Source organism: Panthera onca, chromosome B1, assembly GCF_046562875.1.
Source record: "Panthera onca isolate mPanOnc1 chromosome B1, mPanOnc1 haplotype 2, whole genome shotgun sequence".
NCBI lineage: Eukaryota > Metazoa > Chordata > Mammalia > Carnivora > Felidae > Panthera > Panthera onca.
Genome location: NC_138342.1, coordinates 164026330 through 164054110, shown reverse-complemented (window position 1 = coordinate 164054110; position 27781 = coordinate 164026330). Strand labels below are relative to the sequence as shown.

The 27781-nt window shown below is 37.6% G+C and overlaps 1 protein-coding gene across 4 annotated transcripts in view; it reads left to right on the top strand.

Moving 5' to 3' along the window:
* KAT6A (lysine acetyltransferase 6A) overlaps window positions 1-26325 on the top strand; it is a 114294-nt gene extending 87969 nt beyond the window's left edge. For all 4 annotated transcript variants that reach the window (XM_060653441.3, XM_060653437.3, XM_081795616.1 and 1 more), the window contains 8 exons: window positions 7573-7714; window positions 9193-9354; window positions 10423-10516; window positions 12490-12721; window positions 13699-13906; window positions 15096-15698; window positions 18458-18770; window positions 20862-26325. In XM_060653441.3, the coding sequence (XP_060509424.3) occupies window positions 7573-7714; window positions 9193-9354; window positions 10423-10516; window positions 12490-12721; window positions 13699-13906; window positions 15096-15698; window positions 18458-18770; window positions 20862-23545 (4438 nt within the window). In that variant the 3' untranslated portion in view covers window positions 23546-26325. The remainder of the gene's footprint in view (window positions 1-7572; window positions 7715-9192; window positions 9355-10422; window positions 10517-12489; window positions 12722-13698; window positions 13907-15095; window positions 15699-18457; window positions 18771-20861) is intronic.
* Window positions 26326-27781: the final 1456 nt, after the last annotated feature.

Below are 27781 nucleotides of genomic sequence, written 5' to 3'. Positions count from 1 at the left end.
TGTCCATAGTAACAGGATATTTTGGCAGCCACTTAAACCCAGTTGGCTTTAGATTTTCTTTTTTCTTTTCTGTAACCTGTCCAAAGCTTTTATTTAAAGTTGGAAACCTGACGCATGGTCACAATGACAAGGGGAACATTTTTTCTTTAAGAGAAATTTGCCTTCATACTTCACACTAAGAATTGGAGAGAGATTCTTACAAGTTTCACTGCGTAGCCATTTATCTAAATTTTTATGATTTAACAAATCTAGTGAATGGTTTGTTTTCCCAGAAATACTTGGATAAATGGTATACAGTTATGTTACATGTAAATAGCATGGGTTTCTTGACATTAAAAAGTCATCAGTCACCAGCTTTTTGGGATGAGGCAGCATGTTTAGTGAAGCCAAATTGGTTTCATGACTGAGTTCTGACATTCATAAGCTGTATAACCTTAGAAGTTACCCAACTAGTCTGTACCTCAGTTTCCTCATCTGCAGAATGGGGATAAAAATAGTATTTACCTCATAGAGTTTATTTTGAGCACTGAGTTAAAACATGTAAATCACTTAGAAAATGATTAAGTGCTCAAAAATGTCAGATATTTTTTTTTTCCTTTAGGGTTGAAATTAAAAGAGTTGGAAAGTAAGATTTGGTCAAAAAATTAAACTTTGACATGTGACAGTTACATTAATGTTCTCTTTAATCTGTAAACTACTTATATCTCAAGTTTCTCATTTAGCAGAGTGTTGTGAGGAATAATAAGTGCTCTGTGAGTTAAACATATGTTCAGAGTACTCTCGTTATTCGGCTTTTTACCTGTCTGGTAACACTGCTAGTCTAAGACATTAGCAAAAATAATTATAACGACATTAATTTATTTAGTACTTTACAGTATACAGAGATCTTTAACATGGGTTATTACCAGAAGCTGGGAATAAGCCAGTATATTTGTTAAAAAACTAAAACTCAGTATTGTTTTTACTTTTTCTGTCCGTGTAATTTGATAGTTGGTTTCCAAACCTAAGCAGAAGTAGAAAAAAAATGAGTGAGAATGTTGCTATAGACATAGACCTCAGTGACAAAAAAAAAAAAAAAAAAGAAGAGAAAGCAAAACTTCAGGAAACTAACACACAAGTTTATAAAACAGCAACTGAGAGCCAATTATCGTAAGGTCAGTTAACCCCAAACACTATGTTAGATCTTTAAGGCAGCATTCTATTTATATCCTGGGATAACAACAATTAATATGAGTTTGTTAAAAGAACATTAAATTATATTTATTGGTGATTATGTATTTATATTTATATATGTTAAAAGAGGGCAGGAAATTCCTCAACTACCTACAGAGCTCAGGTACTCAAGGCAGTTCCTCAGGAGTTCTGGATAGCCAGAGAATTACAGGATCAATAAGAAATATGCTGAAGAATTAATTTCTTCATCAGGTTTAAAGTAAATTATTATTATAATTTATTTAGTGAGCTCTTTGCAAGCTATTCAAATCAAAAAAGCATGCTCAACTTAGGCAACAAAGTTTGTTCAACATGTGCATATATCAACTGTTCCACGGATTGTGGTATAGATAGACTGAAACCGTTGGCACCTTGACTCTTGTACTCAAGGGGAGGAGAGGAAATTGACTTAGAAATGGAACTAGAGGGCCAGCCTCAGCACACACTTTTAAGAGAATAATGAGAATGTAACCGTGAAGTTGTTGTCTTCTGAGATATGAAAAGGTTTCATTAAAAATGTTGCTTTTTATTCTGATTAGATTGTCACTAGAACCTGATTTCTTAATAAGATTTGAGGGAATTGCTTATCAGCTTATTCTTAATAAGCATTGCAGGCAGAAAAATAAATAACCACTAAGTAGGAATCATAGCAGACGGCAGCAGTGTGATAAGAACTGTAAAATTTATCAACTTTCTTAAATAAAATTTTAGACATTTTCTGTACATTTCCTTATTCTTTGTGCCGTGTTCCAAGAAAATATTCTGTAGTTTAATAGGTTCTTTAGTAATTATGACTTTTTCTCTATTCATAATTATCTTAGTTACATTGAAAAAATTCATATATTGGGGTGCCTGGGTGGCTCAGTCAGTTAAGCGTCTGACTTCAGCTCAGGTCATGATCTCGTGGTTTGTGAGTTCGAGCCCTGCGTCGGGCTCTGTGCTGACAGCTCAGAGCCTAGAGCCTGCTTCGGATTCTGTGTCTCCCTCTCTTTCTGTCCCTCCCCTGCTCATGCTCTTTCTGTCTCAAAAATAAATAAAACATTAAAAAAAAAAAAAAAAAAAGAAAAAACCATATGTCTAATTTAAACGAGTTTAGGCTTGTTTTACTTCTGAGTTCTATTAAAATTGATTTGGCTAAAATGTTTAGAACTCTTAATGTTTTCCAAATAATAAACTTATATCCTTACTTTGTTAATGACTATTTACTATTCTTTGCCAAATTCGAAGTTATTTTTTTGTTGTTACAGGTTTTAAGGACTTTTTAAAAAATTCAAAATCCCAAAGCATGCAAAAACAGAACAATTGGGGCAAATGAAAAAGAAAAGATCTCAGTGTACTTGTGTGGGTCAGTCGGTTAAGCGTCTGACTCTTGGTTTCAGCTCAGGTCATGCTTTCACAGTTTGTGGGTTTGAGCCCCACGTCGGGCTCTGCGCTGATGGTGTGGAACCTGCTTGGGGTTCTCTCTCTCTCTTGCTCTCTCTCTTTCTCTCCCAAAATAAGTAAATAAACTTAAAAAAAAAGAATCCCAAAAGGATATTCTTTTGGGAAGTGGGATTATGCGTTATTTCCCATAATATCCAGATATTTGTGTGTGCATTGTATATGAAGTAATCTTACATCCCTGACTTAAAAAAAAGCAAAACAAAACAAAATCAACAACAGTGAAGCAGTAATGCTACTTTATGTGGAGCAGTATGATTAAGTCTTAGACATTGAATAGTATAAACCAGAGTTTTAACCCTAAGTTTCTCCAACAGGGCTGTGTGATGCTCATACATGGCAGACAGGTTCATAGAGAGCCCCACTCTGCCAATAAAACATGACATGGATGGGCTGAAGGCAAGAGTAACTGTGATCATGGGATATCCTCTACTCCCGAGTTGTTTAGAACTTAACTTTATAATAACGTTTTTACAGTAAGATCATTAAAATCCTAAAGGATGGGTTCTATATAACTGAGTAGCTTAGGAAGTTTCCTCTCCCTTTTGATCCTGTTCCTGACTTGATTTGATGCATAGATTATGTACAGCCTCAGTTACTAAAGACCAACATCCTTAGGGTCTTTGGATGACTGTTAAATGATGAAGTAAAATGAATGAAAGGAGAATAAAATTATTCATAGTCTTAATCATAAATTAATAGTATCTTTAGTTATCATCATTGAGCATGGTACTGGACTAAATATCTCTGGAATAATTCTGTATAGAGGTGGATATTACTCTCTTCATTTTCCAGACCAGGGCCCAGTAAACATACTCAAGACCATGCAGTTTCCAAGTAGCAGGACCAGGATTTAATCTCACTTTTCTCTTACCACATAGCCATAGCTTTTAAGCACTGAGCTTGCCCTGCTCCATATAGCATCTGTGTGTCTATCTTGATCTCACATAGCTTGTACCATAATCTTTTATTTAAGTAATATTTGATAGAATTTGTATTAAAATTTTACTACAGGTGGACCTCTTATAATGGTCACACAAATTGCTACTATCTTGGGCAATGTTCAGAAGCTAAGAAGATACTGTAGGAATTCCTGGGAAGAGTATTTGTATCATCTTAGAAGTAAGGGAAGCAATGCTTCTAAAGCACACATAGCTGCAGCCTAGTCCTGACTTCACAGGTGAGGGTGTCAGCAGAGTGGCTGATTTAGAATAAACTTTAGGTATGGAGGCTACATCCCATGATGCAGTTGATCTAGGCAACCATACACCTATTTGATAGTCAAGGACTAGGGCTGTCAGGAAGACAATGACAAAAAGCAGCAGCCATCTTTAGGGCTAAGAGTATTCATACTCTATGACTATACTTCATTTGATGTGATCTCATGTTCTTCCTATATGATCTATTTTTTCAACAAGGAAACTTCAGCCATTTGTACTGTTAAAACTCCTGGAAAAACAAAATGTTTTATTATCAGATGATTCCCTTTAGACTAATAGTGTCATTCCAGTGGGCTTGATTATAATAAAGTAAGAGGCTTTTAAAATGTTTTCAGCAAGAGCTGAATTGGAGTAAAGTAGATTATGATATTTGCTTTTACTTTGTTATTTTTCAAATACTAAGATTTGCTAAAATTTTTTTTTTTTTTTAATCAAGAAAATGTCATACATCTTGCTATTCCAAGGAAATAGCATGAACTTAAAATTCACCAGATAAGACTTGGCAGTAATTTTCTTATAGGTTTCATTGCTTCCTGTGTTTTCTTGAACAACTTGCTTACTACAAGAACTTTAAAAATTAGACCTTCTTTCATAGGCCTTAGGAAATAAGCTGTACTTTATTTTCATGTCTTTGTACCAAGACGTAAAAGTTAAATTGGATGCTTTTAAAGTTGGCATTTATCTTTAGCATAATCTAGAAATTTTAGTTGTCTGTCACTCCTCTCTCCCTTCCTTTTTTCCCAGGATTTTATCTATGTTTCTCAGATTCACATTGTAGGGAAAATTTAGTTGTAATATTTAGCTCTCAAAGTGAAACTGTGTTCATGGATTCTTCTATGTCTTCATGTTGCAGCAAGTTAAAATTGCTCATTGAGAATTTAGCATAGGTAAATAAAGGTAAGCAGTAGAGTAGTTGGAGGGAGGAGGATGCCTTTAATTACATAGGGAGAATTACCTTCCACCTTCCTTTTTAAGAAGAAATTATTCAAAATCCACATATTCAGTAAAACAATCTGGCAGTTGTGGGTCAGCTCTGAGACTCAGGATATCTAGTGCCCACATTAATGATGAAGTTAATAATTGCGGCCATTTCCTTTTGTGATTTTTTTTTTTTTTTTTTTAGTTCTGGTTGGTAAGGAAGGAAAAAGCTCAGGGCGCCGGGGTTCCTCAGTCCGTTAAGCAACAACTCTTGATGATCTCATGGTCATGATCTCATGATTTGTGAGATCGAGTCCTGCATTGGGCTCTGTGCTGACAACATGAAGCCTGCTTGGGATTCTATCACTCCCTCTCTCTCTGCCCTTCCCCTCTCTTGCTCTTTCTCTCAAAATAAACGTTAAAAAAAGGGGGGAGGGGGAAGCCATCTATCTCACTGCCCTTCCTTCTCTGAGTAGTGGAATTTGAAGCAACATGCAAAGGAAATAAGCACAGTTGCCTAGGAAACCTTTCTTTTTCATGCCCTTGGTTCCTGTTTCTTGACTTCAGTTTATGATGTCATTTATTATTTGTTTTACTCAGTACCTTATTTTGGAATGACTTTTGTATTAATGATAGAATTTCGAGTTGTATTGGTCTGTCTAATATGAGAGATGTTGAAAAACAGTATTAGATATTGTAGACACTTAGAAATATTATACTGAAATAGTTCCCTCGAAGCTTTTAGCGCACTGACTGGCAGTTTTCACCCTTATTTGAGCATGAAACACTTATTACATACAGGACTAGTGTTTCCATAAATACACCTTGGCAAAGGCCTTGGTTGAATGTTAGATGTTTTCAGATAAAGTATAATTAAGTTTTAAAAGTGGCCTCCTGGGGCACCTGGGTGGCTCAGTCCATTAAGTGGCCAACTTCAGCTCAGGTCATGATGTCACAGTTAGTGGGTTCAAGCCCCTCATCGGGCTCTGTGCTGACAGTGCAGAGCCTGGAGCATGCTTTAGATACTGTGTCTCCCTCTCCCCCTGCCCCTCCCTAACTCGTGCTCTGTCTCTCAAAAAATGAATGGAAAAAAAAGTCTGTCTTCTCAAAAAAAATGAATGAAAAAAAAAAACGTTAAAAAATGTGGCTTCCAGAGTGGTACTTGAAAAAGTAGTGTGGTCTTGACACTTTAACAGGTTAGACCTTTTGTGTGTTAATCTTTTCTTTAATTCCATTGTAATCTTTTTAAAGCATAGCTGTCCAAACTGATAGCAACTAAATTAATGAGGTTTATTAAAATTTCCTTCAGCCTCAATACTTACTTATTTGAGAGACAAATTTATTTGGATTATATATTTTGTCATCATATCCAGTATTTTTGTGTATGTAGTTTTTAAAGATAGCATCAGATCTCCGATTACCAAGGCATGACCAGTTCTGGACACACACAGTTCAGGATGCAGGGAAGTCTCTGTGCTGAGGATAAATGAAGTGTGTATTTTATAATAGAAGAGCCATGTGGTCTTCTGGATTAGACTAAAACCAGGTATAAATTTTAATTAGGTTATATTCCTTCTTACGAACTAATCCAGTCACTTTCTTGCCTAGCTCCTCATAAAAGGAACATTGTAAAGAAGAAGTCCTGTTAAATTATTGCTAAAATAGCAATACTGTTGTATAAATACAAATTAATACTAGAATATCTGAAAGATTAATTTGAACTTTTATTTCACTTGTTGAATAATAGACTTTTAAGTTACAGGATGTAATGTGATATTTAACCAGAGGAAAAGCCAGAATTTCAGGGGTTTCATAAGGAAGGAGGTAATGCAGTATGTCCTAACTTGAAAAAACATATTCATTATTATAATTTTATACTTAAAAAGATAATATAAAATCTGCTTTTATAGTACCCACCCTATATCCATTTTACTCAGCACTCTGTCCCTAGTGCATTTAGCACAAGGCCTAACACACTGTAGTATAGTTGACCCTTGAACAGCACTACAGTTAGGGGCCCCAACCTGTGCAGTCAGAAATTCATGTATAACCTTTGTCTCCCCCAAAACTTAACTAGTACTAATAGCTTCCTGTTGACCAGAAGCCTTACCAATAGTATAAACAGTCAATTGACACATAATTTGTATTAAATGCCCCATATATTATATTCTTACAATAAAAATAAAGTAAGCTAGACAGAAGAAAATGTTAAGAAAATCATAAAATACATTTACAGTACTGTACTGTATTTACCAAGAAAAATCCACTTATAAGTGGACCCATGCAGTTCAAACCCATGTTGTTCAGAGATCAGTGGTATTTAACAAATGTGTATTTTCTTGAAAAAAAAAAAAAAAAAAGAATGATCAAATAAAGAACCAAAGAAAATATATAGCTTGACAAAATCTTCTTATTGGTGTGTTTTGAAGGTAGACTTTATTTTCTACTTATTAGAGATTATCAAGGAGGGGAGAATATGAGATTTTCATTGTCTGCCAGGTGGGTAGCTTTTAAGACGACTAGGAATTACTAGTCTGATAGGAAGAGCACTGAATCTCGGGTATCTTCTCACCCTTGCCCTCCTGCTATTAATTAGTTGGATGCTATTAACCAAATTAATTTTGTCTTTAGTTTGTTTTCTGTCTTTCATTTGGTTAATGGGGATGATAAGACAGTCTCCACCTTTTTACTTGAATAGTAATGAGAGTCAAAAAAGAATAGCTGTGAAAGTTTACAGTCTTATAAAAAGTCCTGTCTTTCTTTGTTTAATTATTATTTACAGGCTGCCTAAATTATATCTTTGTGAATTCTGTCTAAAATACATGAAAAGTAGAACTATTCTCCAGCAGCACATGAAGAAATGTGGTTGGTTCCATCCTCCTGCCAATGAGATTTACAGAAAAAATAATATTTCTGTCTTTGAGGTAAAGTAGATGTTTTATAGTTGTCTTCCTATCATTTCAAATGCAGTACCACCTATACTGTATCTAATTGTAGTTGTCTTTTTTGCAATGTTATTTTACTGTTGTACTCACTCTTGAGTCTGATAATCCAGTTTATAGGAGAAGCAGAATTAGGCCAATCCAGATTGTACCGAGGTCACAATCTTGATCTCAGAATAAATTATTCTGTATTTCAGGATTCCATTTGATTATAAAATACCAAATGATTTTTTATGTTTAGATGTGATAAAATTGTGTCTTAGAATCTATGAAATAATGGTATTTAAATGAAAAATTTCTGTTGCCCCACTTAAAGGAATATTTGGTAGAGATATTTAATAACTGTAGTAAGTTGTATTTTGTAAAGTTATAAAAATATATATTTCTTACTTCATCATGATGATATGACTTAGGCTATGTCCGTGATTTTGTGTTGTTGGTCATGGGGTTTTAGTTTCTAGATCCTCAGTTCATGGTTTTACTGCCAGGTATTAATTGAACACCTGCCATGTGCTCAGTTCTGTTAATTACTGTGATGATAGAATTTCAGATTGTGGGGATCACTCAGTCTCTAACTTTCTTGATTTTCCCTGCGCCTTCATTTTAGGTGAGAAGTAGTGGATCTCTTCACCCTCGGGGCGGGGGGAGGAATAAGGGTGTGGTCTACAATACCCAAGAGCAAAGTGCTTCTCGCCTTAAGCATATATTGGTGTATATTTTAAAAGAAGTAATATGCAATTACTTAAATTGTTGAGGTTTCTATCCTGAAATATTGATGTCTTAGGGTTTAATGTGGGTATCTGTTGGCATTTGTGTAAAAGAGCAAGCTCTCGAAGCTCCAGCAACCCAGGGGTGTGTCAGGAGAAATACACAGTGGTGCTCCTGATCTTGGCCATCCTGATTCCAAGAAATCTCTCATTTGCCAGGTTGCTACCTAGGGAACCTGCTTGGTTGATGCCTCTGGCAATAGTTAATACTCCTGAAGATAGCTTTATTTCGGGGCAAATCTGATTGTGGCAGCCAGACTGCATTGCTTTTGGATGCTGCCATAGAGTGGACTATAGTTATACCTTGTTTTACTTAACAAATGTATTTTAGAAGAGGCTGCTTTTAGATCTTTTGTTGAATTACTTTAAAAAATGAATCAAATCAGCTTGCTGTCTGAAGGATTACTGCAACCGATCTTGTTATAAAAGCAAAAAGTGCTGTTTTTAAAAGGGTCATCATCTCCTTGTCTAGCTATTCATACTTTGTTGAGATGCAGTATTTTATATATTTAGTTGTCTTACAACAGCAGGTATCGTAATTCTGCTGTTTCAGAGGATAGCTTCCAGGTTCTGATCACTGACAGCCCTCTTAGGCTGGACTGTGGATACTCACAGGTATTTGTAAGTAATGTGTATTATTGTTCTAGAACTAAAGAGCGACTTTACTGACCATTTTGTTCTATTATTTTCTAGGTTGATGGGAATGTGAGTACCATTTATTGTCAGAACCTGTGTCTCTTGGCAAAGTTGTTTCTTGACCACAAAACACTCTATTATGACGTGGAGCCGTTTCTTTTTTATGTACTAACACAGAATGATGTCAAGGGCTGCCACCTTGTTGGCTACTTTTCTAAAGTAAGTATATATCAGCTTAAAATATGTTTGAATTCACACGGAAATCTGAAGCAAACTTTGTCAGTTCTCACTAGAACACTACAAAGTGCAGCACCTTCTGGGCACCATCTAGCTTTTGGAAAGGAAAATAGAAGGAATATTCAGAAACTTACCAAAGGCTAGAAGGTATCTAGTAACATTCAACAGACTGTAGTCTCCTAGGAACATGAGCTGCCGGTTATACTCAAGAGGAAGAGTTTTAAAATGACTTCTATTCCCATGGTAATAATAGATAGAACTTGTGAAATAAACACAGTCATTACCTCTTTGAGCTCTTTCTCAGTTTAAGTCTGCTCTTCCTACTTTAAATTTGAAGCACAGAAATAAGAATAAGCCCTTTTTATTAACGGATGTTTTCTTCCCTTCCTATAGTCTTTCATTCTTTTGGGGTGAACAAAAGGTGTTTTTTTTGTAGTCAAACAATGTAAAAGATGTACTTTTATTTAAGCTGGCCTATGGTAAAATCTAAGTATATGAAATGGCTAAGTGGAAAGTACCAGCTTTCTGTTGACTATTTCAGAAGTTAAATATAATTTTATATATATTGCCTTATTTTTAAAAGTGTACACAACATTTTGGGGTTATTTTTGTAAAGTTAGGTACAACTAATGGGGAGATGGGACTGCCCTATGTAGCACCAGAGCAGGAAACAAAAGAATCCCTGAAATAGTTGATGAATTTTCCCATTTCTGGAGTGTCACATTGACCAATCATCTATAGCTTTGCAGATTGATTGGGACTGAGATTCCTCTGTTCATATTAGGCAATGACATACTGTTTTTGAGTTGCAGATGGTGTTGGATGGCATAATTTTATTTTATATTTTTATTCTCCTGGGATGGTTGCTTTGTGGGTAGTGACAATGACTTAACGTTGTCCTGTCTCCTCCCACTGGGGTATTTTTTCCTTGATGCATATGCTATTCTCAGAGGACTAGGGCTATGGTTTTGACTGTTAGTCTTTGTTTCTTAATAATTAGCATTACTATTCAGTCTTACTAGCGTGTTGTTTTAAAACTTTCTTTACCAGGAAAAGCACTGCCAGCAGAAGTACAACGTTTCCTGCATAATGATTCTTCCCCAGTACCAGCGTAAGGGCTATGGCAGGTTTCTCATCGATTTCAGTAAGGATTATAATAATACCATTTCTCATTATCTCTTTTTGTGGGCCTTCCGTATATATTTTTAAAGATTTGCAGATGATTTATTGGTTGCTAGTATCTTCTGTTGTACTGCTGTATGGGACTTTAAAACCTAAAGTCATGAATTTTTTCTTTTTTCTTTTTTTTGGATTGGACATGAAATGTTTTTAAATAGCCTATACCGGAGGTGCCTGGGTGGCTCAGTCAGTTAAGCGTCCTACTTCAGCTCAAGTCATGATCTCATGGTTTGTGAGTTCAAGCCCCGTGCCGGGCTCTGTGCTGACAGCTCGGAGCCTGGAACCTACTTCGGGTTCTGTGTCATCCTTTCTCTCTGCTCCTCCCCTGCTCATGCTCTTTCTCTCCTACAAAAATAAACAAACATTCAAAAAAATAAAATAAAATAGCTTATACTGAATACTAACTTCTGTGTGATCTTTTGCAAATAGTTTTAATTTTCAACTGCTAACTTACAGTGGAACTTAGTTTTATGCTAATTCTAACTCACAACAATACTAAACACATGTATAACTACTTAAATTAATACAGTAAAGTACAGGACTTGCCTTATTTTTGTTATTCAATTATCTGGGAAAGTGTATACATCATTTCTTACTTACAGACTCTACCTCGTGGTTAAAATATGCAGTGCACCTTTAAAAATCTTAAAAATAAATGATCTAGGAAATAATTTATAAGAAATATAGGAAATAATTTAATCTGACTTAAAAATGGAAAGGAACAGTTCTGAAAAAAGTCATCATGGAACATGTTGATAGTCTTGCTTAGAAAGTAAATATATGTTTACAATAAATTTTATATTGATTAATAAAATAGTGATTTTTGAGGGAATATTTTGATACGGTTTTTCTTCTAAGTATCAGATGGTTATATCACCAGTGGTAAGAAGTTAATTCTCAAGATGGACCAGCACAGCTTATTCCACTTGGCCTTAGACTGCACTTCTGACCATATTTTATTGGAAATATGCCACTGATTATTTTATATATTTTCTTGGCCTTTTTGGATTAGTAGTAGAGAGAGCAGCTTAGGTTATTTAATATCAATATATTGTGTTGAAATAGAACTCATGTTTGGATGTGTTATTCCATTACACAGCAAAGTTAGGGGAAAATTTGTTATATATTTGAGATAAACAATAGTCTAGGATTATTATACTAATTGTTTTCATTTGCTTTTCCTAATGTAACCTAATTTCCCACATTACCATTTATAGATTACCTTTAATAAAGTTTCCTTTGATGACAAAAAAACTACATTTCTTCTGCCATCTCCATTTTTGATACTTCTTCTTAGAACTTATGCCTTTCTTTTCCTGATCTTGAGAGTCATGCTCTAGACAGGAGGACAAATGCCACCATACACTCACTGTGACAGCCCCACGCTGACATCCTTACTTATCAAGAATTAGGGTGACGGGTAATTGCAAAGAGAGCTTTGACTGAAGTGAGAAATTGTCATCTAATTCACTTGCAGAAGAATCATAATCTTAATAGATAGAATTATTTAAAAACTAAGGCATCCTTTTGTACTGTTCAATAGTTCAGGTATAGCTGTTGCCATCTGGTGGTCCAGGTAAAACATGCAAGAGTGGTTCCCCTATAAAATAAAAAGCATTATTGCCTTAATCTTATGTAGCCTGTTAATATGAGGTTGTATGATTTTTTTTTAAGTTTGAATATTTTAACAATGTGGTTTATAGCAAGTATAGACAAAGTAATGCTAACCTCATGTTCTCTCAGTATATATAAATTACATAATCTTCTGCAAATTTGTGTTGAAGTAATTTTTTAATTTTTTTTTTCTTGGAGGAATTTGCTTTTGAAATTATTATTTCCTGTACTACTTAGATTGGTTGTGGAAGAGGGGATTGTTATTTTGGTGAATTAGCCTATTTTAGGCTCGCTGACATATTTGTGATTTGGTGGTTTCTTTAGGTTATTTGTTATCAAAGCGTGAAGGCCAAGCAGGGTCTCCAGAGAAACCATTATCCGATCTAGGTCGTCTTTCCTACATGGCTTATTGGAAAAGTGTAATATTGGAGTGCCTTTATCACCAAAATGACAAGCAAATCAGCATTAAGAAGTTAAGCAAGTTGACAGGTATCTGTCCTCAAGACATTACTTCCACACTCCACCACCTACGAATGCTGGACTTCCGTAGTGATCAGTGAGTATCACATCCCTTTGTTATACTTTCTTTTTTTTTTTTTTTTATTAAATTTTTTTTTTTTTTTTAACGTTTATTTATTTTTGGGACAGAGAGAGACAGAGCATGAACGGGGGAGGGGCAGAGAGAGAGGGAGACACAGAATCGGAAGCAGGCTCCAGGCTCTGAGCCATCAGCCCAGAGTCCGACGCGGGGCTCAAACTCATGGACCGCAAGATCGTGACCTGAGCCGAAGTCGGACGCTTAACCAACTGAGCCACCCAGGCGCCCCCCTTTGTTATACTTTCAAAAGATAATCAGGTGGAAGTTGTTGGATCAGGCAGCCAAATATCAATGAAAGGGTATAAACTAATATAATAAACTAATACATTTGGTAATCCTGAGACGACATTTTCCTTTTTATGATCCTTGATACCGTTGACCTTAAACTTTTTTTAAATTGTTTTTTCTGGTCTTTCTTCTAACTTTTGGACATAAGCTACTGAATCTTTTCTAATGTTGGGAGCTTCTTCACGTAATGAGAACAACTCTAGAAATAATGCCTAATAAAATATATGTCCATGATTTATTTCCATTATATGTGGTATAAAATAAAATATAGGTCAAGGGAAAGTCAGCTCACTCTTATCTGGAGTGATTGGGAAAAGATCACAGAGAAAGGAAGGAAGCATTGGGCTAGAAAGATGGAGAATAGGAGATAGTGTACAGGAGAGTAGCAGAAATTCCAGAGCTGGGAAGTATGAGACAGTGAATGGTTAAAATAACCAAATCCATTGCTGTTGTTGAGTATGAAGTATGTGTCCAACTTTGTATTAGTTATCTTGTATGGTGGCATACTTCTGTATTTCATCTTCCCAGGCAGGCTATTTTTGAAGCATTTATCATCATCTCCAGGTTTTCTAGGGGTTATAGCTCCATATTCATTGTTAGGTACTCTTATACGTTGTTGATTGCTATAAACTTTGCTCTGGTTCCAGATTTGTGATAATCCGCCGGGAAAAACTTATCCAGGATCACATGGCAAAGCTTCAGCTGAATTTGCGGCCTGTAGATGTAGATCCAGAATGTTTGCGCTGGACCCCTGTCATAGTCTCCAATTCTGTGGTCTCAGAGGAGGAAGAAGAGGAGGCTGAGGAAGGAGAAAACGAAGAGCCGCAGTGCCAGGAAAGAGAATTAGAGACAAGTGTAAGGGCATGAGTAGTCTCTATTTTTGATAACAGAAGGCTCTATTTTTGGTTTTCATGATTATTTGTGATATGTGTTACAATATCTTAAACCAACACCGTCAATTCACATTAGATTTTCAGAGATGATTACAGTGATAGAGATTTCAAGAAAGCTGGGTTTTGTTTACTTAAATTGTATATTTTTAAGCCTTAGGTCATTAGGAGACCTTCAAATTTGTAATAATGTGTTATGTAGAACTAAATATTTCTTACCAGAGTGCTGATAAACGGCTAAATCTTAAGCTGTGTAGTAACTGACAAATCTGAATTTAATTCTGACCATTGTTAAAACAAATTAAGATACCTTTTCCTTAAAGTAAAACATTAAGGAAATAATGTAAACATGTATGTTCTAATAGAGCACTAAACAGTTCAGTGGGTACACAGATGTCTTTAGCCATTAAAGGGTTAATGAGGGACTGTATGACATTGTATAGTTTTCAGTATTTTTTGTCACATGATGCCTACCTTTCTCTGTTTTTTTTTAAAGCCGTGCTTTCTTCCTTTAAAAATCTATGTCCTCCTTTGATAAACGTAAACAATTTCATGCCCCTGTTTAATGTAATTTAAAAATTTTCAAAATGAAATTAAATATTCAGAATAAAAATAAATCAAAATAATTACAGAAATTTTCTTTCATTTTTTTCAAACACCCCTTTTCTCTTGCCCATACCCCAGAGCCCATCTTCTCTCTGTTTATAAATTTTTATTTCTGATAAATTTTAAAATTATATCATTTAACATTTATAAGAACAATGCTGTTCATTTTGTTTATTGAAGGTGGGATTACATAGTGGTTAAGAGCACTAACTCTTGGGTCTCACTGCCTGGGTTTATATCCCAGCTTCTATATTTGCTATTGCATGTCCTAAGGCGAGTTACTTATATTTTTTTGTGCCTCGGTTACCTCGTTTTGTAAAATGAGGATGTAATAATAACACTTCATACAATTGTTGTGAGGATTAATGTATCCTATAAAGCATTTAAAGCAATGTCAAACACATGAGAAATATTCATGATAGCTACTAAATTATGCTTTTCTTTTTTAAAGCTTTGTTTTCTTATCTCTGTATTTAGGAGGTCAAATAGGAGATATAACTGAATAAGGCTGAAAGATTAACCAGCATGGTTTTATTTTCTAAAATCAGGTGGGAAAGTCTGCATCTCGGGAGAACAAAGAGCAAGATTCTTACTCTTCAGTAGAAAGTGAAAAGAAACCAGAAGTTATGGCACCAGCTAGTTCTACGCGTCTGAACAAGCAAGTCCTTCCTCGTGATAGTCTTCCTGCAAACAATCAGCCATCTCGGAGAGGCCGCTGGGGAAGGAAGAACAGAAAAACCCAGGAACGTTTTGGTGATAAAGATTCTAAACTGCTCTTGGAAGAGACATCAGCTCCTCAGGAACAATATGGAGAATGTGAGGAAAAATCAGAAACCTCCCAAGAACAATACACTGAAAGTGAGGAGCAGTCAGCAGCCTCTCAGGAGCAGCCCAGCCAGGATGGGAAGCCAGACATTCCCAAAAGAAGACTAAGTGAGGGGGTTGAGCTCTGGCGAGGACAGCTAAAGAAGAACCCCGAGGCACTGAAGTGTAGACTACCAGAAGGCAATGAGAGGCTGCCCCGTCGCTATAGTGACGGTGACAGGGCTCTCCTCAGAGGCTTCAGTGAGAGTAGTGAGGAAGAAGAAGAGCCAGAAAGTCCTCGGTCCAGCTCCCCACCAATTCTTACAAAGCCCACACTGAAGAGAAAGGTAAGGCTTTTCTTGTGATTCGTTTCTTCGACTTGTCTGTTCTTTCCCCAGTTGCAGCTTACTATATACATTTGTCTATCCCAGAGTTCTGAGAAAGTAAATGTAGAAATTCTTAGTGTGTATTTTTTAGACTTTATACCTTGGTGTATTGTAGCTTATGATCCTCCCTGTGAACATTTGAAATGTGTATAGGACTTCTTTGGTTCATGGAAATGAACATAGACACCATGAGCTTATTTAAGAGCCGACAAACTTTTTTAGCTTGCTGATTTGATGTTCTGATCATGACTTTTAGGGATTTGTAAAATATTTTAAAAGCATATATAGATCGGAAATGTTTATGTTAGAAAAGGAGAGAAATATTTGACAGTTTGATGGACAGTGGTGCCCTGTGTCGGGGGTGCTCTGAGTGAGGCCATTCGTCTTGAGTGGGACTTACCCCCTGTGGTCTCTTCTCCCATTTCTGTCTCCCCCACCCCCCCCTTTCTTCCAGTGGTTTGACTTAACCTGGTTGTGAAAATATTTTCTCAGTTCTATTTGTCATCTTGCAAAGTTTGAATGAAACCAGTTTATAAATGCGATGAGAGGATGAAAACAAGTTCTGGTTAACTGTATACCAGAACTACCCCAGGCTGTGGAGTGAACTTTAAGCATTTCCACAAGCCAGCCACACTGAGCTCAGCAACCTGGATGAAACACCGTGTAGTAGAAGGGTGACAGCTTTCACCCAAAGCAGTGAAATTGTTCCTTTCCTTAAGCAGAGCCTTATGAAAAAAAAAGGGCTATATATAAAAATACAAGGTTTTAATTTTAGAACAGTTTGAGATTTATGCAATTATTGCGAAGAAAGTACAGAGAGTTCCTGTATTCCTTACACCCAGTTTCCCCTATTATTAACCTCTTACGTTGGTATAGTACATTTGTCACAAAAAGCCAATATTTTGTTAACTAGAGCCCATATTTATTTAGATTTCCTCAGTTTTCCCTTATGTTCTTCTCTTCCAGGATCTCATCTAGCATACCACATTACATTTAGTAGCCATGTCTCTTTGGGCCCCCTTGGGTGTGACAGTTTCTTAGACTCCTTGTTTTTGACAACCTTGACAGTTTGACAAGTACTGGCTAGGTATTTTAGAATTTACCTCATGATATTAGAATGGGCTAATAGGTTTGGGGGAAGAAGACCACAGAGATAAAGTGTCATTCTTATCATATAAAGGGTGTGTGATACGTGTGTACATGTATACACATGCACACACCAAACACAAGAGTATTACTGTCAATATGACTTATCACTGTTGAGGTTAGTCTCGATCACCGGGTTTGAGGTTGTGTTTGTCGGTTTCTCCACTGTAAAGTTACTCCTTTGTTCCCCTCTCCCATACTGTACTTTTTGGAAGGCAGCACTGCCCACACGCCACGCTTAAGATGTGGAGAGTTGCACTGTATTCCATAGGAGTTCTGCTTGGAGATTTATCCATTTTTCCCCATCTGCTTATTTATTCAAGCATTTCTTTATGTCAGCATGGACCCAGATATTTACTTTACACTTTGAGTTATAAACCAGTAGTACTACTTTATTTAATTTGTTCCTCAGATTCTTCCAGCTTTGGCCATAGGAGTCTTCACTTCTGTGTCCCTTTAACTTAATATGTACCCCCATCGTTGTGAAGGTGTTTTGGGTTTGTTTTTTTTTTTTTTTTTGAGCACTTCCTTACTTCCTAGTACTGCGAGATGATCTAAGCTTATCTTGTATATTTTATGTCCCAGTCCTAGAGTCAGCCATTTTTCCAAAGAGAAGAGCCAGACATGTTTAACCTACTTTGAAAATTGTACTTCAACTAAACAGACTAGTAAATTTGAAGCGGAGAGAAATTGAACCCTGGCTCACTCTGCCATTCATTATGTGATCAGGAAGACTGTATCTTTGCCATTCCAGGCTTCTATTGCCTATTTTTAAAACTGTGCTATTTCCCTGTGTAAAAAAGAGAATATCGTAACAGGCAGTGAGATCATGTACACAATACCTGAAGTTCTTACAGAAATGCGCCAGACTGGGAGTCAGAGACTGTCTTTTACAACCGTTTCCATACTGACTGGGTATGTGACCTTACACAGGTCCTGTAACCTGTCTCACCTCTGGAGTAAGGAGATTGGATTAGATTATTTCTGGTGCATCGTCTCTATCATTTTGTTTTATCTGTTGTGTAATTTAAGGTATTATTAGATCAACCGTAGTACAAAATTGTGCCCAGTGTGCCACTTTCCAGTAACAGATTTATTACTTTTGAAATACTTCGTATCAGGTAATTACACATCAGCTCCATGTTTTTACATTTCACCATAACTCCTTATGGGTAGCTCATGAAGATGGCATACAGCTTTACTAATAGTTCTGTTGATCTTCAGAGAGCTATGAGACGAACAAAAAGTGTTCTAGTCCTTTTTTTCCCCCTCTTGAAGTAAGAGAAGTTAAAGGACTAGCTTCTGTGTCATTTCAGTATTGAAATAGGCAATTCCCTAGGGTGTTAAATTTAACTGAACTATTAAAGGGAATTACAATATCTGCTCTCTATGCCTTTTATAAAGTTCTATTCAGTTATCCACCATCTTTCTGTGATACTTTATGGTACAGTATTTTGAAATAATATTCAAAATGTCTGTTGGCTGATTCGAGTAGGTTTAAAAACTATTAATCTTGTTATTAATAGAAATGATAGTATTAATTCCTGTAAATACTTTCTTTCTCTTCTAAATAGAAACCAATTCTTCACCGAAGAAGGAGAATCCGAAAGCGCAAACACCACAACAGCAGCGTGGTCACAGAAACGATTTCTGAGACTACAGAGGTATTGGATGAACCTTTTGAAGACTCTGACTCTGAGAGGCCAATGCCACGATTAGAACCCACGTTTGAGATTGATGAGGAAGAAGAGGAAGAGGATGAAAATGAACTCTTTTCTAGAGGATACTTCCATCGTTTGTCCTCACAGGATGTGCTCAGGTGTCGATCCTCTTCTAAGAGGAAGTCTAAAGATGAAGATGACGAAGAAGAGTCCGATGACGCTGATGGTATGTTTTACAGAACCCGCTGCTTATGGTAGTTTTAGTGTCTCTAAAGAAACACACTTCAAGTGATAACTGCAAACCCTTCAACAAAAAAGCTGAAAAGTGACACACCCCACTAAGCAAGTAAAGGACGGCTTGATAATCTCTAAAAATTTGTGTCAAGCACATTCATCCCCATTTTCTCCTTTAGTCCTCTGTCCTTTTAAAAAGTTTTTTTCTAGTCTTCCCTTCAACTGAGGACCTAGTTTTTCCACTGGAGAAAATATCTTGCTGTTAGGAAATTGTTCTTTTTTGCCTCCTCCTTTCTCAGCCATTATCTGAATCTTCCGTTAGTTGGTGGATTGGAGTTAGCCTCAGGAAGATCTTGAAGTAATAACCCTTTACCAGAAAGTACACTCTTGTGGACTTACCTGTTTTGCTAATTGTTGTATGCTGAGTGCTTAAAATAGACACTCAGTAAATATTGTTAAATGAATACATGCTACAATGGTTCTAAGATCCGACTCATGTAAATTGGACTTGCCTCACATCTGTTCAGGATGTGAATCATATCTGAATCATATCTCTAATGTGCCTTTCTCTACGAGTAGTAAATTTCTAATAAAAATGGTGACAGTGCCTCAAAATAGGCTCAATTTTTATGGCATAGCTAAAAATCCAATGGTTTACTTTTGAAATAGCCTTGTCATTTAGAGATAAAGAAATGGGCTCAGAAATGTGCTAGGTCACAGACTAGTTCATCCTCCCCTAAAGTTTCTGCCAGTGCCTCATGCTGCCTGCAGCTGCAATGTTTGCCTCACCATAAGGTCAGACTGAGTTTTTTTTTTTACTTTGGTGGGTGAATTTGAAGAAATCTAGTTGTCCTCTCTTGGTGGATGTATAGCTTTTATTAACTGAGTTTTTTTATTCTTCTCTTAAAAATAAATCCACTCAATTTCATATCTAGTGGAAACTTGTGTTTTCTCCATTCTCCTGTTTTTATATAATAAATAGTTTTAAATAGTGATAAGATGACTGAGTTCTTTTATTGTGATGTATATATTAAACTAAATATTTATTGTATAAATTTGGCACTTCAGTAAAATTTCTGCCTTGGATCATTGTAGCTCAAATAGTATCCCCCGTTTAAGTTCTTATTGACTTGGACAAATTTTCTCTGATGCAACCATTTCCATTCTTTATTTTCAAGTTATTGCTAACTGTACCTTCTTAGTTCTCCTCTCCAGATCCTGTTTTTGCTTGGTGTTCCTCCTTTTAGAAATTAATAGGAAATGTGAAGGTACTTAATGCTGCACCACACACCTAAATATGGTTAAAATGGTACATTTTATGCTATGCGTAGTTTACTACAATCTTTAAAAATAGAAAAAAATTAATGGGGAGAAAATAATACCAATATCAAATTTATTTCTGATAAATCATTGTCATTAACTTGTTTTTTTTCCGGTCAGTATTTATTTGGGACTAAATGCCTTGCAGCTGTTCCCATACAAACACAACATTGACTGAGCATGTCAGATTGCTTAGTCATGGCCTGGAGTAATTAACTCATGATATTACCTGAAGTCATGATTTTATGGAAACTAAAAAAAAAGCCAGAGAGATAATATAAATTGCAAACAGGGGTAAAACAAAAAAGAAGAAATGAGTTGATTTGTAACTTACATAGTAAAGACAGCTTGTCTAAAGTAGTTGTAATAACTATTGAGTATTTGCATCTTTACACAGCTTATCTCTGTTTTCTAGATGATAAAACTGAGTATTTTAGACTAACTTACAAAACCATGCAGTTGGTGATGATAAACCTGAACTGGCTTTAACTGGTGGTTGGTAACAGAATGTTGACCCGGATTCTTTCATTGTTCTGCCAGCTCACTGCGTGACTTTAAAAGATGTCATTAATTAGATTTCTCCTTTAGATTCTTAGCTTGTAAGAGAAGGTAATCAGGAGTTTGTGATGATTAATAAAATCATTCCCGTTGCACATGTGGTCTCAGAAAAAAGTACTAGAAAATATACAAAATCTTTTAACTTTTTTAACGTGCGTGTGTGTGTGTGTTTTTTTTTTTTTTTTTTTTTTGTCCCTCTGTGTAGACACTCCTGTTCTAAAGCCAGTATCTCTCTTGAGAAAATGTGATGTGAAGGATTCTCAGCTTGAGCCAGATACATCCACACCTATGAAAAAGAAAAAGGGATGGCCCAAAGGCAAGAGCCGCAAACCAATCCACTGGAAGAAAAGACCTGGTCGCAAACCAGGATTTAAGTTGAATCGGGAAATCCTACCCGTTTCTACCCAAGAATGCATTGTTGAGCCCACCATTCCCATTCCTAAACCGGGACGGAAACCCAAACTTCAAGAGAATGAAGAGACTGTTGAACCAAAAGAAGACTTGCCTTTAACAGAAGAAAGGAAGGATGAGGAGGAGATGCACGTGGAAGCGGAAGAGGTTGAAGAGGGAGAAGAAGAAGATACAACCAGCAGTGAAGTTAGAGCGGCATCTCCAGTGGATAGCAACAGTCCCGAGACTGAAACGAAAGAACCCGAAATAGAAGAGGAGGAAGAGAAGCCCCGTGTCTCAGAAGAGCAGCGGCAGTCAGAGGAGGAGCAGCAAGAGCTGGAAGAACAGGAGCAAGAGGAAGAGGATGAGGTGGCTGTAGAGACAAACCAGAATGAAGACCATGATGCAGATGATGAAGACGACGGCCATCTGGAATCTACCAAGAAAAAAGAGCTAGAGGAGCAGCCCGTTAGAGAAGATGTCAAAGAGGAGCCTGGTGGCCAGGAGTCTTTTTTAGATACTAATATGCAGAGCAATAGGGAGAATATAAAGGATAAAGATGAAACAGAACCAGATTCTGAAGAGGAACAGACTTCCCACGAAACATCCATGGTATCAGAGCACATGCCAGGGTCTGAGGACGATCATGAAGAAGATTCAAACTCTAAAGAAGAATTAATTGAGCTAAAAGAGGAGGAAGAGATTCCTCACAGTGAACTGGATCTGGAAACCGTGCAAGCAGTGCAGTCTTTGACTCAAGAAGAAAGCAACGAGCATGAGGGAGCCTACCAGGACTGCGAAGAAACTCTGGCCGCGTGTCAGACCCTGCAGAGCTACACCCAGGCCGATGAAGACCCTCAGATGTCGATGGTGGAAGACTGCCACGCTTCAGAACATAATAGCCCGATATCTTCTGTTCAGTCTCATCCCAGCCAATCGGTCCGTTCAGTCAGTAGTCCCAACGTGCCTGCCCTTGAAAGCGGTTACACCCAGATCAGCCCGGAGCAAGGATCCCTGTCCGCACCCTCTATGCAGAACATGGAGACCAGCCCCATGATGGATGTGCCTTCCGTATCAGACCACTCTCAGCAGGTGGTGGACAGTGGCTTCAGTGACCTGGGCAGCATTGAGAGCACCACAGAAAACTATGAGAACCCCAGCAGTTACGATTCTACGATGGGTGGCAGCATTTGTGGGACTAACTCTTCCCAGAGCAGCTGCTCCTATGGTGGGTTGTCCTCCTCCAGCAGCCTCACCCAGAACAGTTGTGTTGTCACTCAGCAAATGGCAAACATGGGCAACAGCTGCAGCATGATGCAGCAGAACAACGTCCAGCCTGCTGCTGCCAACTGCAACATCAAGTCACCTCAGAGTTGTGTGGTGGAGAGGCCTCCCAGTAACCAGCAGCCGCCGCCCCCACCACCACAGCAGCAACAGCAGCAGCAGCAGCAGCAGCAGCAGCAGCAGCAGCAGCAACCAGCACCACAGCCTCCGCCGCCCCAGCAGCAGCAGCAACAGCCACCGGCGCCGCCACCACCTCAGCCCCAGCAGCCTCAGCCCCCGCCCCCGCCCCAGCAGCAGCCCCCCCTGTCACAGTGTAGTATGAATAACAGTTTCACTCCAGCGCCTATGATCATGGAGATACCGGAATCTGGAAGCACTGGGAACATAAGTATTTATGAGAGGATTCCAGGGGACTTTGGTGCCGGCAGCTACTCTCAACCATCAGCCACCTTCAGTCTAGCCAAGTTGCAGCAGCTGACTAACACCATTATGGACCCTCATGCCATGCCTTATAGCCATTCTCCTGCTGTGACTTCCTATGCAACCAGTGTTTCTTTGTCTAATACAGGACTGGCTCAGCTAGCTCCGTCTCATCCATTAGCTGGGACCCCTCAAGCACAAGCCACCATGACGCCGCCCCCAAACTTGGCATCCACCACCATGAACCTCACGTCACCTCTGCTACAGTGCAACATGTCTGCCACCAACATCGGCATTCCTCACACTCAGAGGTTGCAAGGGCAGATGCCAGTGAAGGGGCACATTTCCATCCGCTCCAAGTCCGCGCCACTGCCCTCTGCAGCTGCCCACCAGCAGCAGCTGTATGGCCGCAGCCCACCAGCGGTTGCCATGCAGGCTGGCCCTCGTGCATTGGCTGTTCAGCGTGGCATGAACATGGGGGTTAATTTGATGCCGACCCCTGCCTATAATGTCAATTCCATGAATATGAACACCTTGAATGCCATGAACAGCTATCGAATGACGCAGCCCATGATGAACAGCAGTTACCATAGTAACCCTGCCTACATGAACCAGACAGCACAGTATCCTATGCAGATGCAGATGGGGATGATGGGGAGCCAGGCCTATACCCAGCAGCCTATGCAGCCAAACCCTCATGGAAACATGATGTACACTGGCCCCTCCCATCACAGCTACATGAACGCTGCTGGTGTGCCCAAGCAGTCACTCAATGGACCTTACATGAGAAGATGAGCAAGATGAACTTGCAATTAAAAACTTAAATATATATAAATAAAGGAACCTTTTATACTGACAAACCAGAGAAAAATGGACCTTTTTCCAGTTAAAATATTGCTGTAGATTTAGAGGAATTTTTCTTTGGTTTATTTTATTTTTTAGAAAACCTGGTCTTCTCTCTCTTTTTTTTTTTTTTTTTTTTTTTTGGGTTCATTTTGTTCTGGGTTTTGGTTTTCTTCATAATCTTGAACATTTTACAATAGAACTCATCTAAAAATGGATTTGGGGATAGGGGAAACATGCACAAAAATCTTTTCATAATTAAAAAGAGCCTTACTTTCTTTACATACCACATGGACAGAATTTGTGTAAAAGTGAATTATCTTTATTTTATTTTAAAATGTATGTTTCCCCTCACTGTTTGCAGCTCCCAATGTTGTCATTTTTAAATGTTATATATACATCTCGGGGGTTAACGAGACCCCTTCCTCCAAACCCAACCTTTCATTTCCTACTTCATTCCAGCAGGAGGCACTTAGGGGAGACTCGGATGGGGACATGGAGAACAACCCAAGCTCCTTAAACTTATTATTATTGTTAATATTATTATTATTATTATTAATAAAGCGAGGCAGGAAAATGCTTCTCCTTTTAAAATCCCCTCCACTCCCTACACTCACTCACACAGACACACACACACACACACACACACACACACACACACACACCCCTCTTGACCTCTTGAAACCTTTCCCCAAGAATGTTTCTTTATAGATGGACTTCACTGAAATGTTTGTTTTTCTTAAATCAAGTGTAATATAATTTTGGGGGGGGGGGTTGTTTTTTACTATTCCCACTCAGCACTCAGAGACACAAAAATACTGTAAGTCTCAATTAACAGCAGAATCTCAGAGGAAAGCTGTTTGCAATCCTAATCCAGCCTTGGAGGAATAGAGATGGTCAGTTAACAATCAAAAAGAGGAAATTAACCTCTTTGTTTTTTACCACCTGGTGAATCAGCCATAACACACATATTCCATGCAGCCTCTTGTTTTTAGTATGTACTTTGAGATGCTAAGGGTCTTGATTCTTGAGCCTTTGACTTTGACTAAACTCAAACAGCAGTCCCCAGTGCTTAGCCTCTTACATTCTTATACAAAGTGTTGATGGATGACTGTACATTTCAGTGATTTGAAAAATACCTGACAGACATTTGACACTGTTTATTTTATGTTGGAAGAGATGATTTAAGGGAGATCATGGTGTGAGTTTTATAGCTACTTAAATGATACATACCTCTAGTTTTCATTTTCTTGAGATCCTGAGTTCATTCCCTGTGAATCAGAGTGCACCAGCCCCTCTCCTGTGAGTGGTTAAAAGAGAAGAGGGATAAACCAACCACCAGCATAGTAGGGCAAATCTGGACAGCAGGGTTTTAGCAGGTTCCTTTGTTGCTCCCAACTCCATTATCTTTTCTCTTGTGCAGCCAGTTCGCCCATTCTCTTCCTGTTACTTGCTCCAGGGATAGGTAAAAAAAAAAAAAAATATATATATATATATCTATATATATGTTCCATCATTAGAAGATGGAAAATATTATACCACTCGGTATGTGCAGTCAAATATCCAAAAGGGGGAAGTACTGCTTAAAGAAATACCTGTAAGCATTAAATTCTCTCCTTTATTTGTACATTTTATATAGATAAATTTTTGAAGTACTAATTAGGCATTAAATTTTTTCAAATGCACAGGTTTGTTGTGTTTTTTTTTTTTTTTAAATACACTTTAATTGACTTTCTCAATTAAATGTGTTAGGTAGAAAAAGGCAGAATTCCACATCTTAACCGCTATCAATTCTGAGCATGTGCAAGGCTGTGTAGGACCCAGTTTCTCTGTATATACTCTTCCAGTTCCCAATCATCTATGTAGAAAGTGCACTGTGCTGCCCTCTCCCTACATCTTCAGCTATGTCATTGCTTCCTGGTTGGGGTGGGGATGGGGTGGGTCGGGAGGGAGGTATATTGGGAGGAGGGTGGGTCAAGGCAGAAGGAGAAGCTGTTGAAATGAGGGCCGTGAATTCAGTTTCTGTTGGTTTGCGGTTGTGTTTGGTTTTATTTGTTTCTTTAAAAAAAAAAAAAAAATTCAATCGGGCAGCTCCCTTTTCCACAAGCCTTTTTGTGACTGTAGAACTATTGTAGAGAAAATGTTCTTTTCTATATTATGAAAGAAATTATCCAACACAGTAATATTGGTACCTGTCATTTTTTCACTTCTGTTTAAAAAAAAAATGTATTTTTAGCAAGATAACTTGGGTAATCTTCTAAAAAAGAAATTTAAAAAACTCACTGTTAGTGACTTTGATGCCTTTTAAAATAAGAGCTTTTTCATTTCATTCCATCTTTAAAATTTTTTATCTTTGTTGTAGAATATTAAAAACTATTTTAAGAAAGATAAAAATTCTCTTTAAAGAGATCTCTAGAGTGTGTGAATAGAGCTCCAGATGCCTCTAAAAGCCGCATGTACAAATGAAGCTAAGTCTATTCCTGTCTGTTTATATTTGCTTTTCCTGTTTTGTAACCTCTTTGTACTTTGTTCATGGTGACTTGTAAGCTACGGGGAAGGGGTGCCTAGATGCCTTTGTATTTCTCCATGTCATGCGCTCCTGGGCCAGTCGGTCTCCCTTCCTCTCCTTGTATGTAATATCACTTTTTTTTCCCCTTTCTAGCAAGTACTTTCAAAAAAACTCTGTACATTTTAACATAAAAAAAAAATAAATTATGTTGAGCCATTTTGGATGTCTGTCTTGCATGTGGAATTTTTCTCCCAAATATTTCAAACTCTCAGGTTCCTTTTCTACACACCGAGACTTAGAAATATTAGCCTTCTTCACATTCGTCTTTATGTAGCAAGTATAAATATTAGCCTTTTCACATTCCTCTTTATGTAGCAAGTATAAGTTCATGGCCTTTACTTTGAAATGCCAGTCTTCATTCCTATGTGTGTTTAAATGCAGACAGTATAGATGGTTTTTCCTCTTCCGGTGAAAATGGTATTATAATCTCCCTTTGGAGTTTTTAGGGGAAATTCCATTGAAACCTATAGGTACTGTAATTCATTTAAGCAAAGAGAGGAAATATGGTCGCAATAACAAGTAGCTCCTAGAACTGGAACAAAGCTGTTTTTTCTCAGCTTACCTGATTATGATATAATCGAGGAAGATTTTGCCAGAAGCCAGGGTCTTGAACATTTATGATCTTCTCTGATGTTTTCCAAGCTGTTGTACTTGCCTCTCTTCATTTAGAATTTTGGATAGAAGGCAGACTCCAGAAACTTGGATTTGGCTTTGAGAAACTGACAGCTGGGGGTAGGGAGGTAAGGCAGGTGCAAGTTTTAGCTGCCACTCTTTGCTGAGTGAGGAATTCATGAAGTGTCCATGAACAGTACCTATAGCAGACATTTGTTCTTGATCTTAATGCCATTTAAGTTTATAGTTCTGTCATCTCCAGAAAAGAAATGATTTGTTTCCCTTGATTTCTTTGCTTGCTGAAGTAACTATAATTTGGACCCATTGCTGGCACTTGTACTATGCAATCATTAGTGGATTGTCTCCAAAACAAGCTTCTTTGTTCCTGCAGACTACCTGTTGTAAGTGAATTCAACAATACAGCGAGTCTGATTTTCTTACAAAGGAGATGTGACCACAGAATGTATTCTAGATTTTTTAAAGTGCTAACACTCCCACTATATTTAAATTACATTTAAATTACAACTTGAATAATATTTCATTTATAGCCAACCCATGAATGATCTCACTAGGAGGTACTCTTGTTTCTTTATGGTCCACCTTCTGGCCTTTTCACTCTACATCAAAAGGTAGATGTGGGAGGAAAATGATAATGCATTTAATTCATGTATATTGCTGAGAGCCTTGGCCTACCAGTGTTAGACTCTATGGCCTTGCATTCAGTAACTAGGGTTCCAGGAAATCTATTCCTTTTGGGCCTCTCTGAGCATCTCAGGTAGTGCCTAGCTTCCTTTGTAGCATAGTGACAACTGTGGGGCCTGTCAGGTAGTCAAGTCTAGCTCTTTAGGTGACAATTGTTGTTTCAGATTCTTCATGTTACAACTGGGGCGGTGTATGGTGGGGTTTTGTCCTTCCTCTTAATGTGCAAGACGTACGTCAATGATGATGGAAAGGGAAAGGCATAGTGAAAAGAAATAAGGAAGAACTGTCCTTCTTGGCAGAACAGA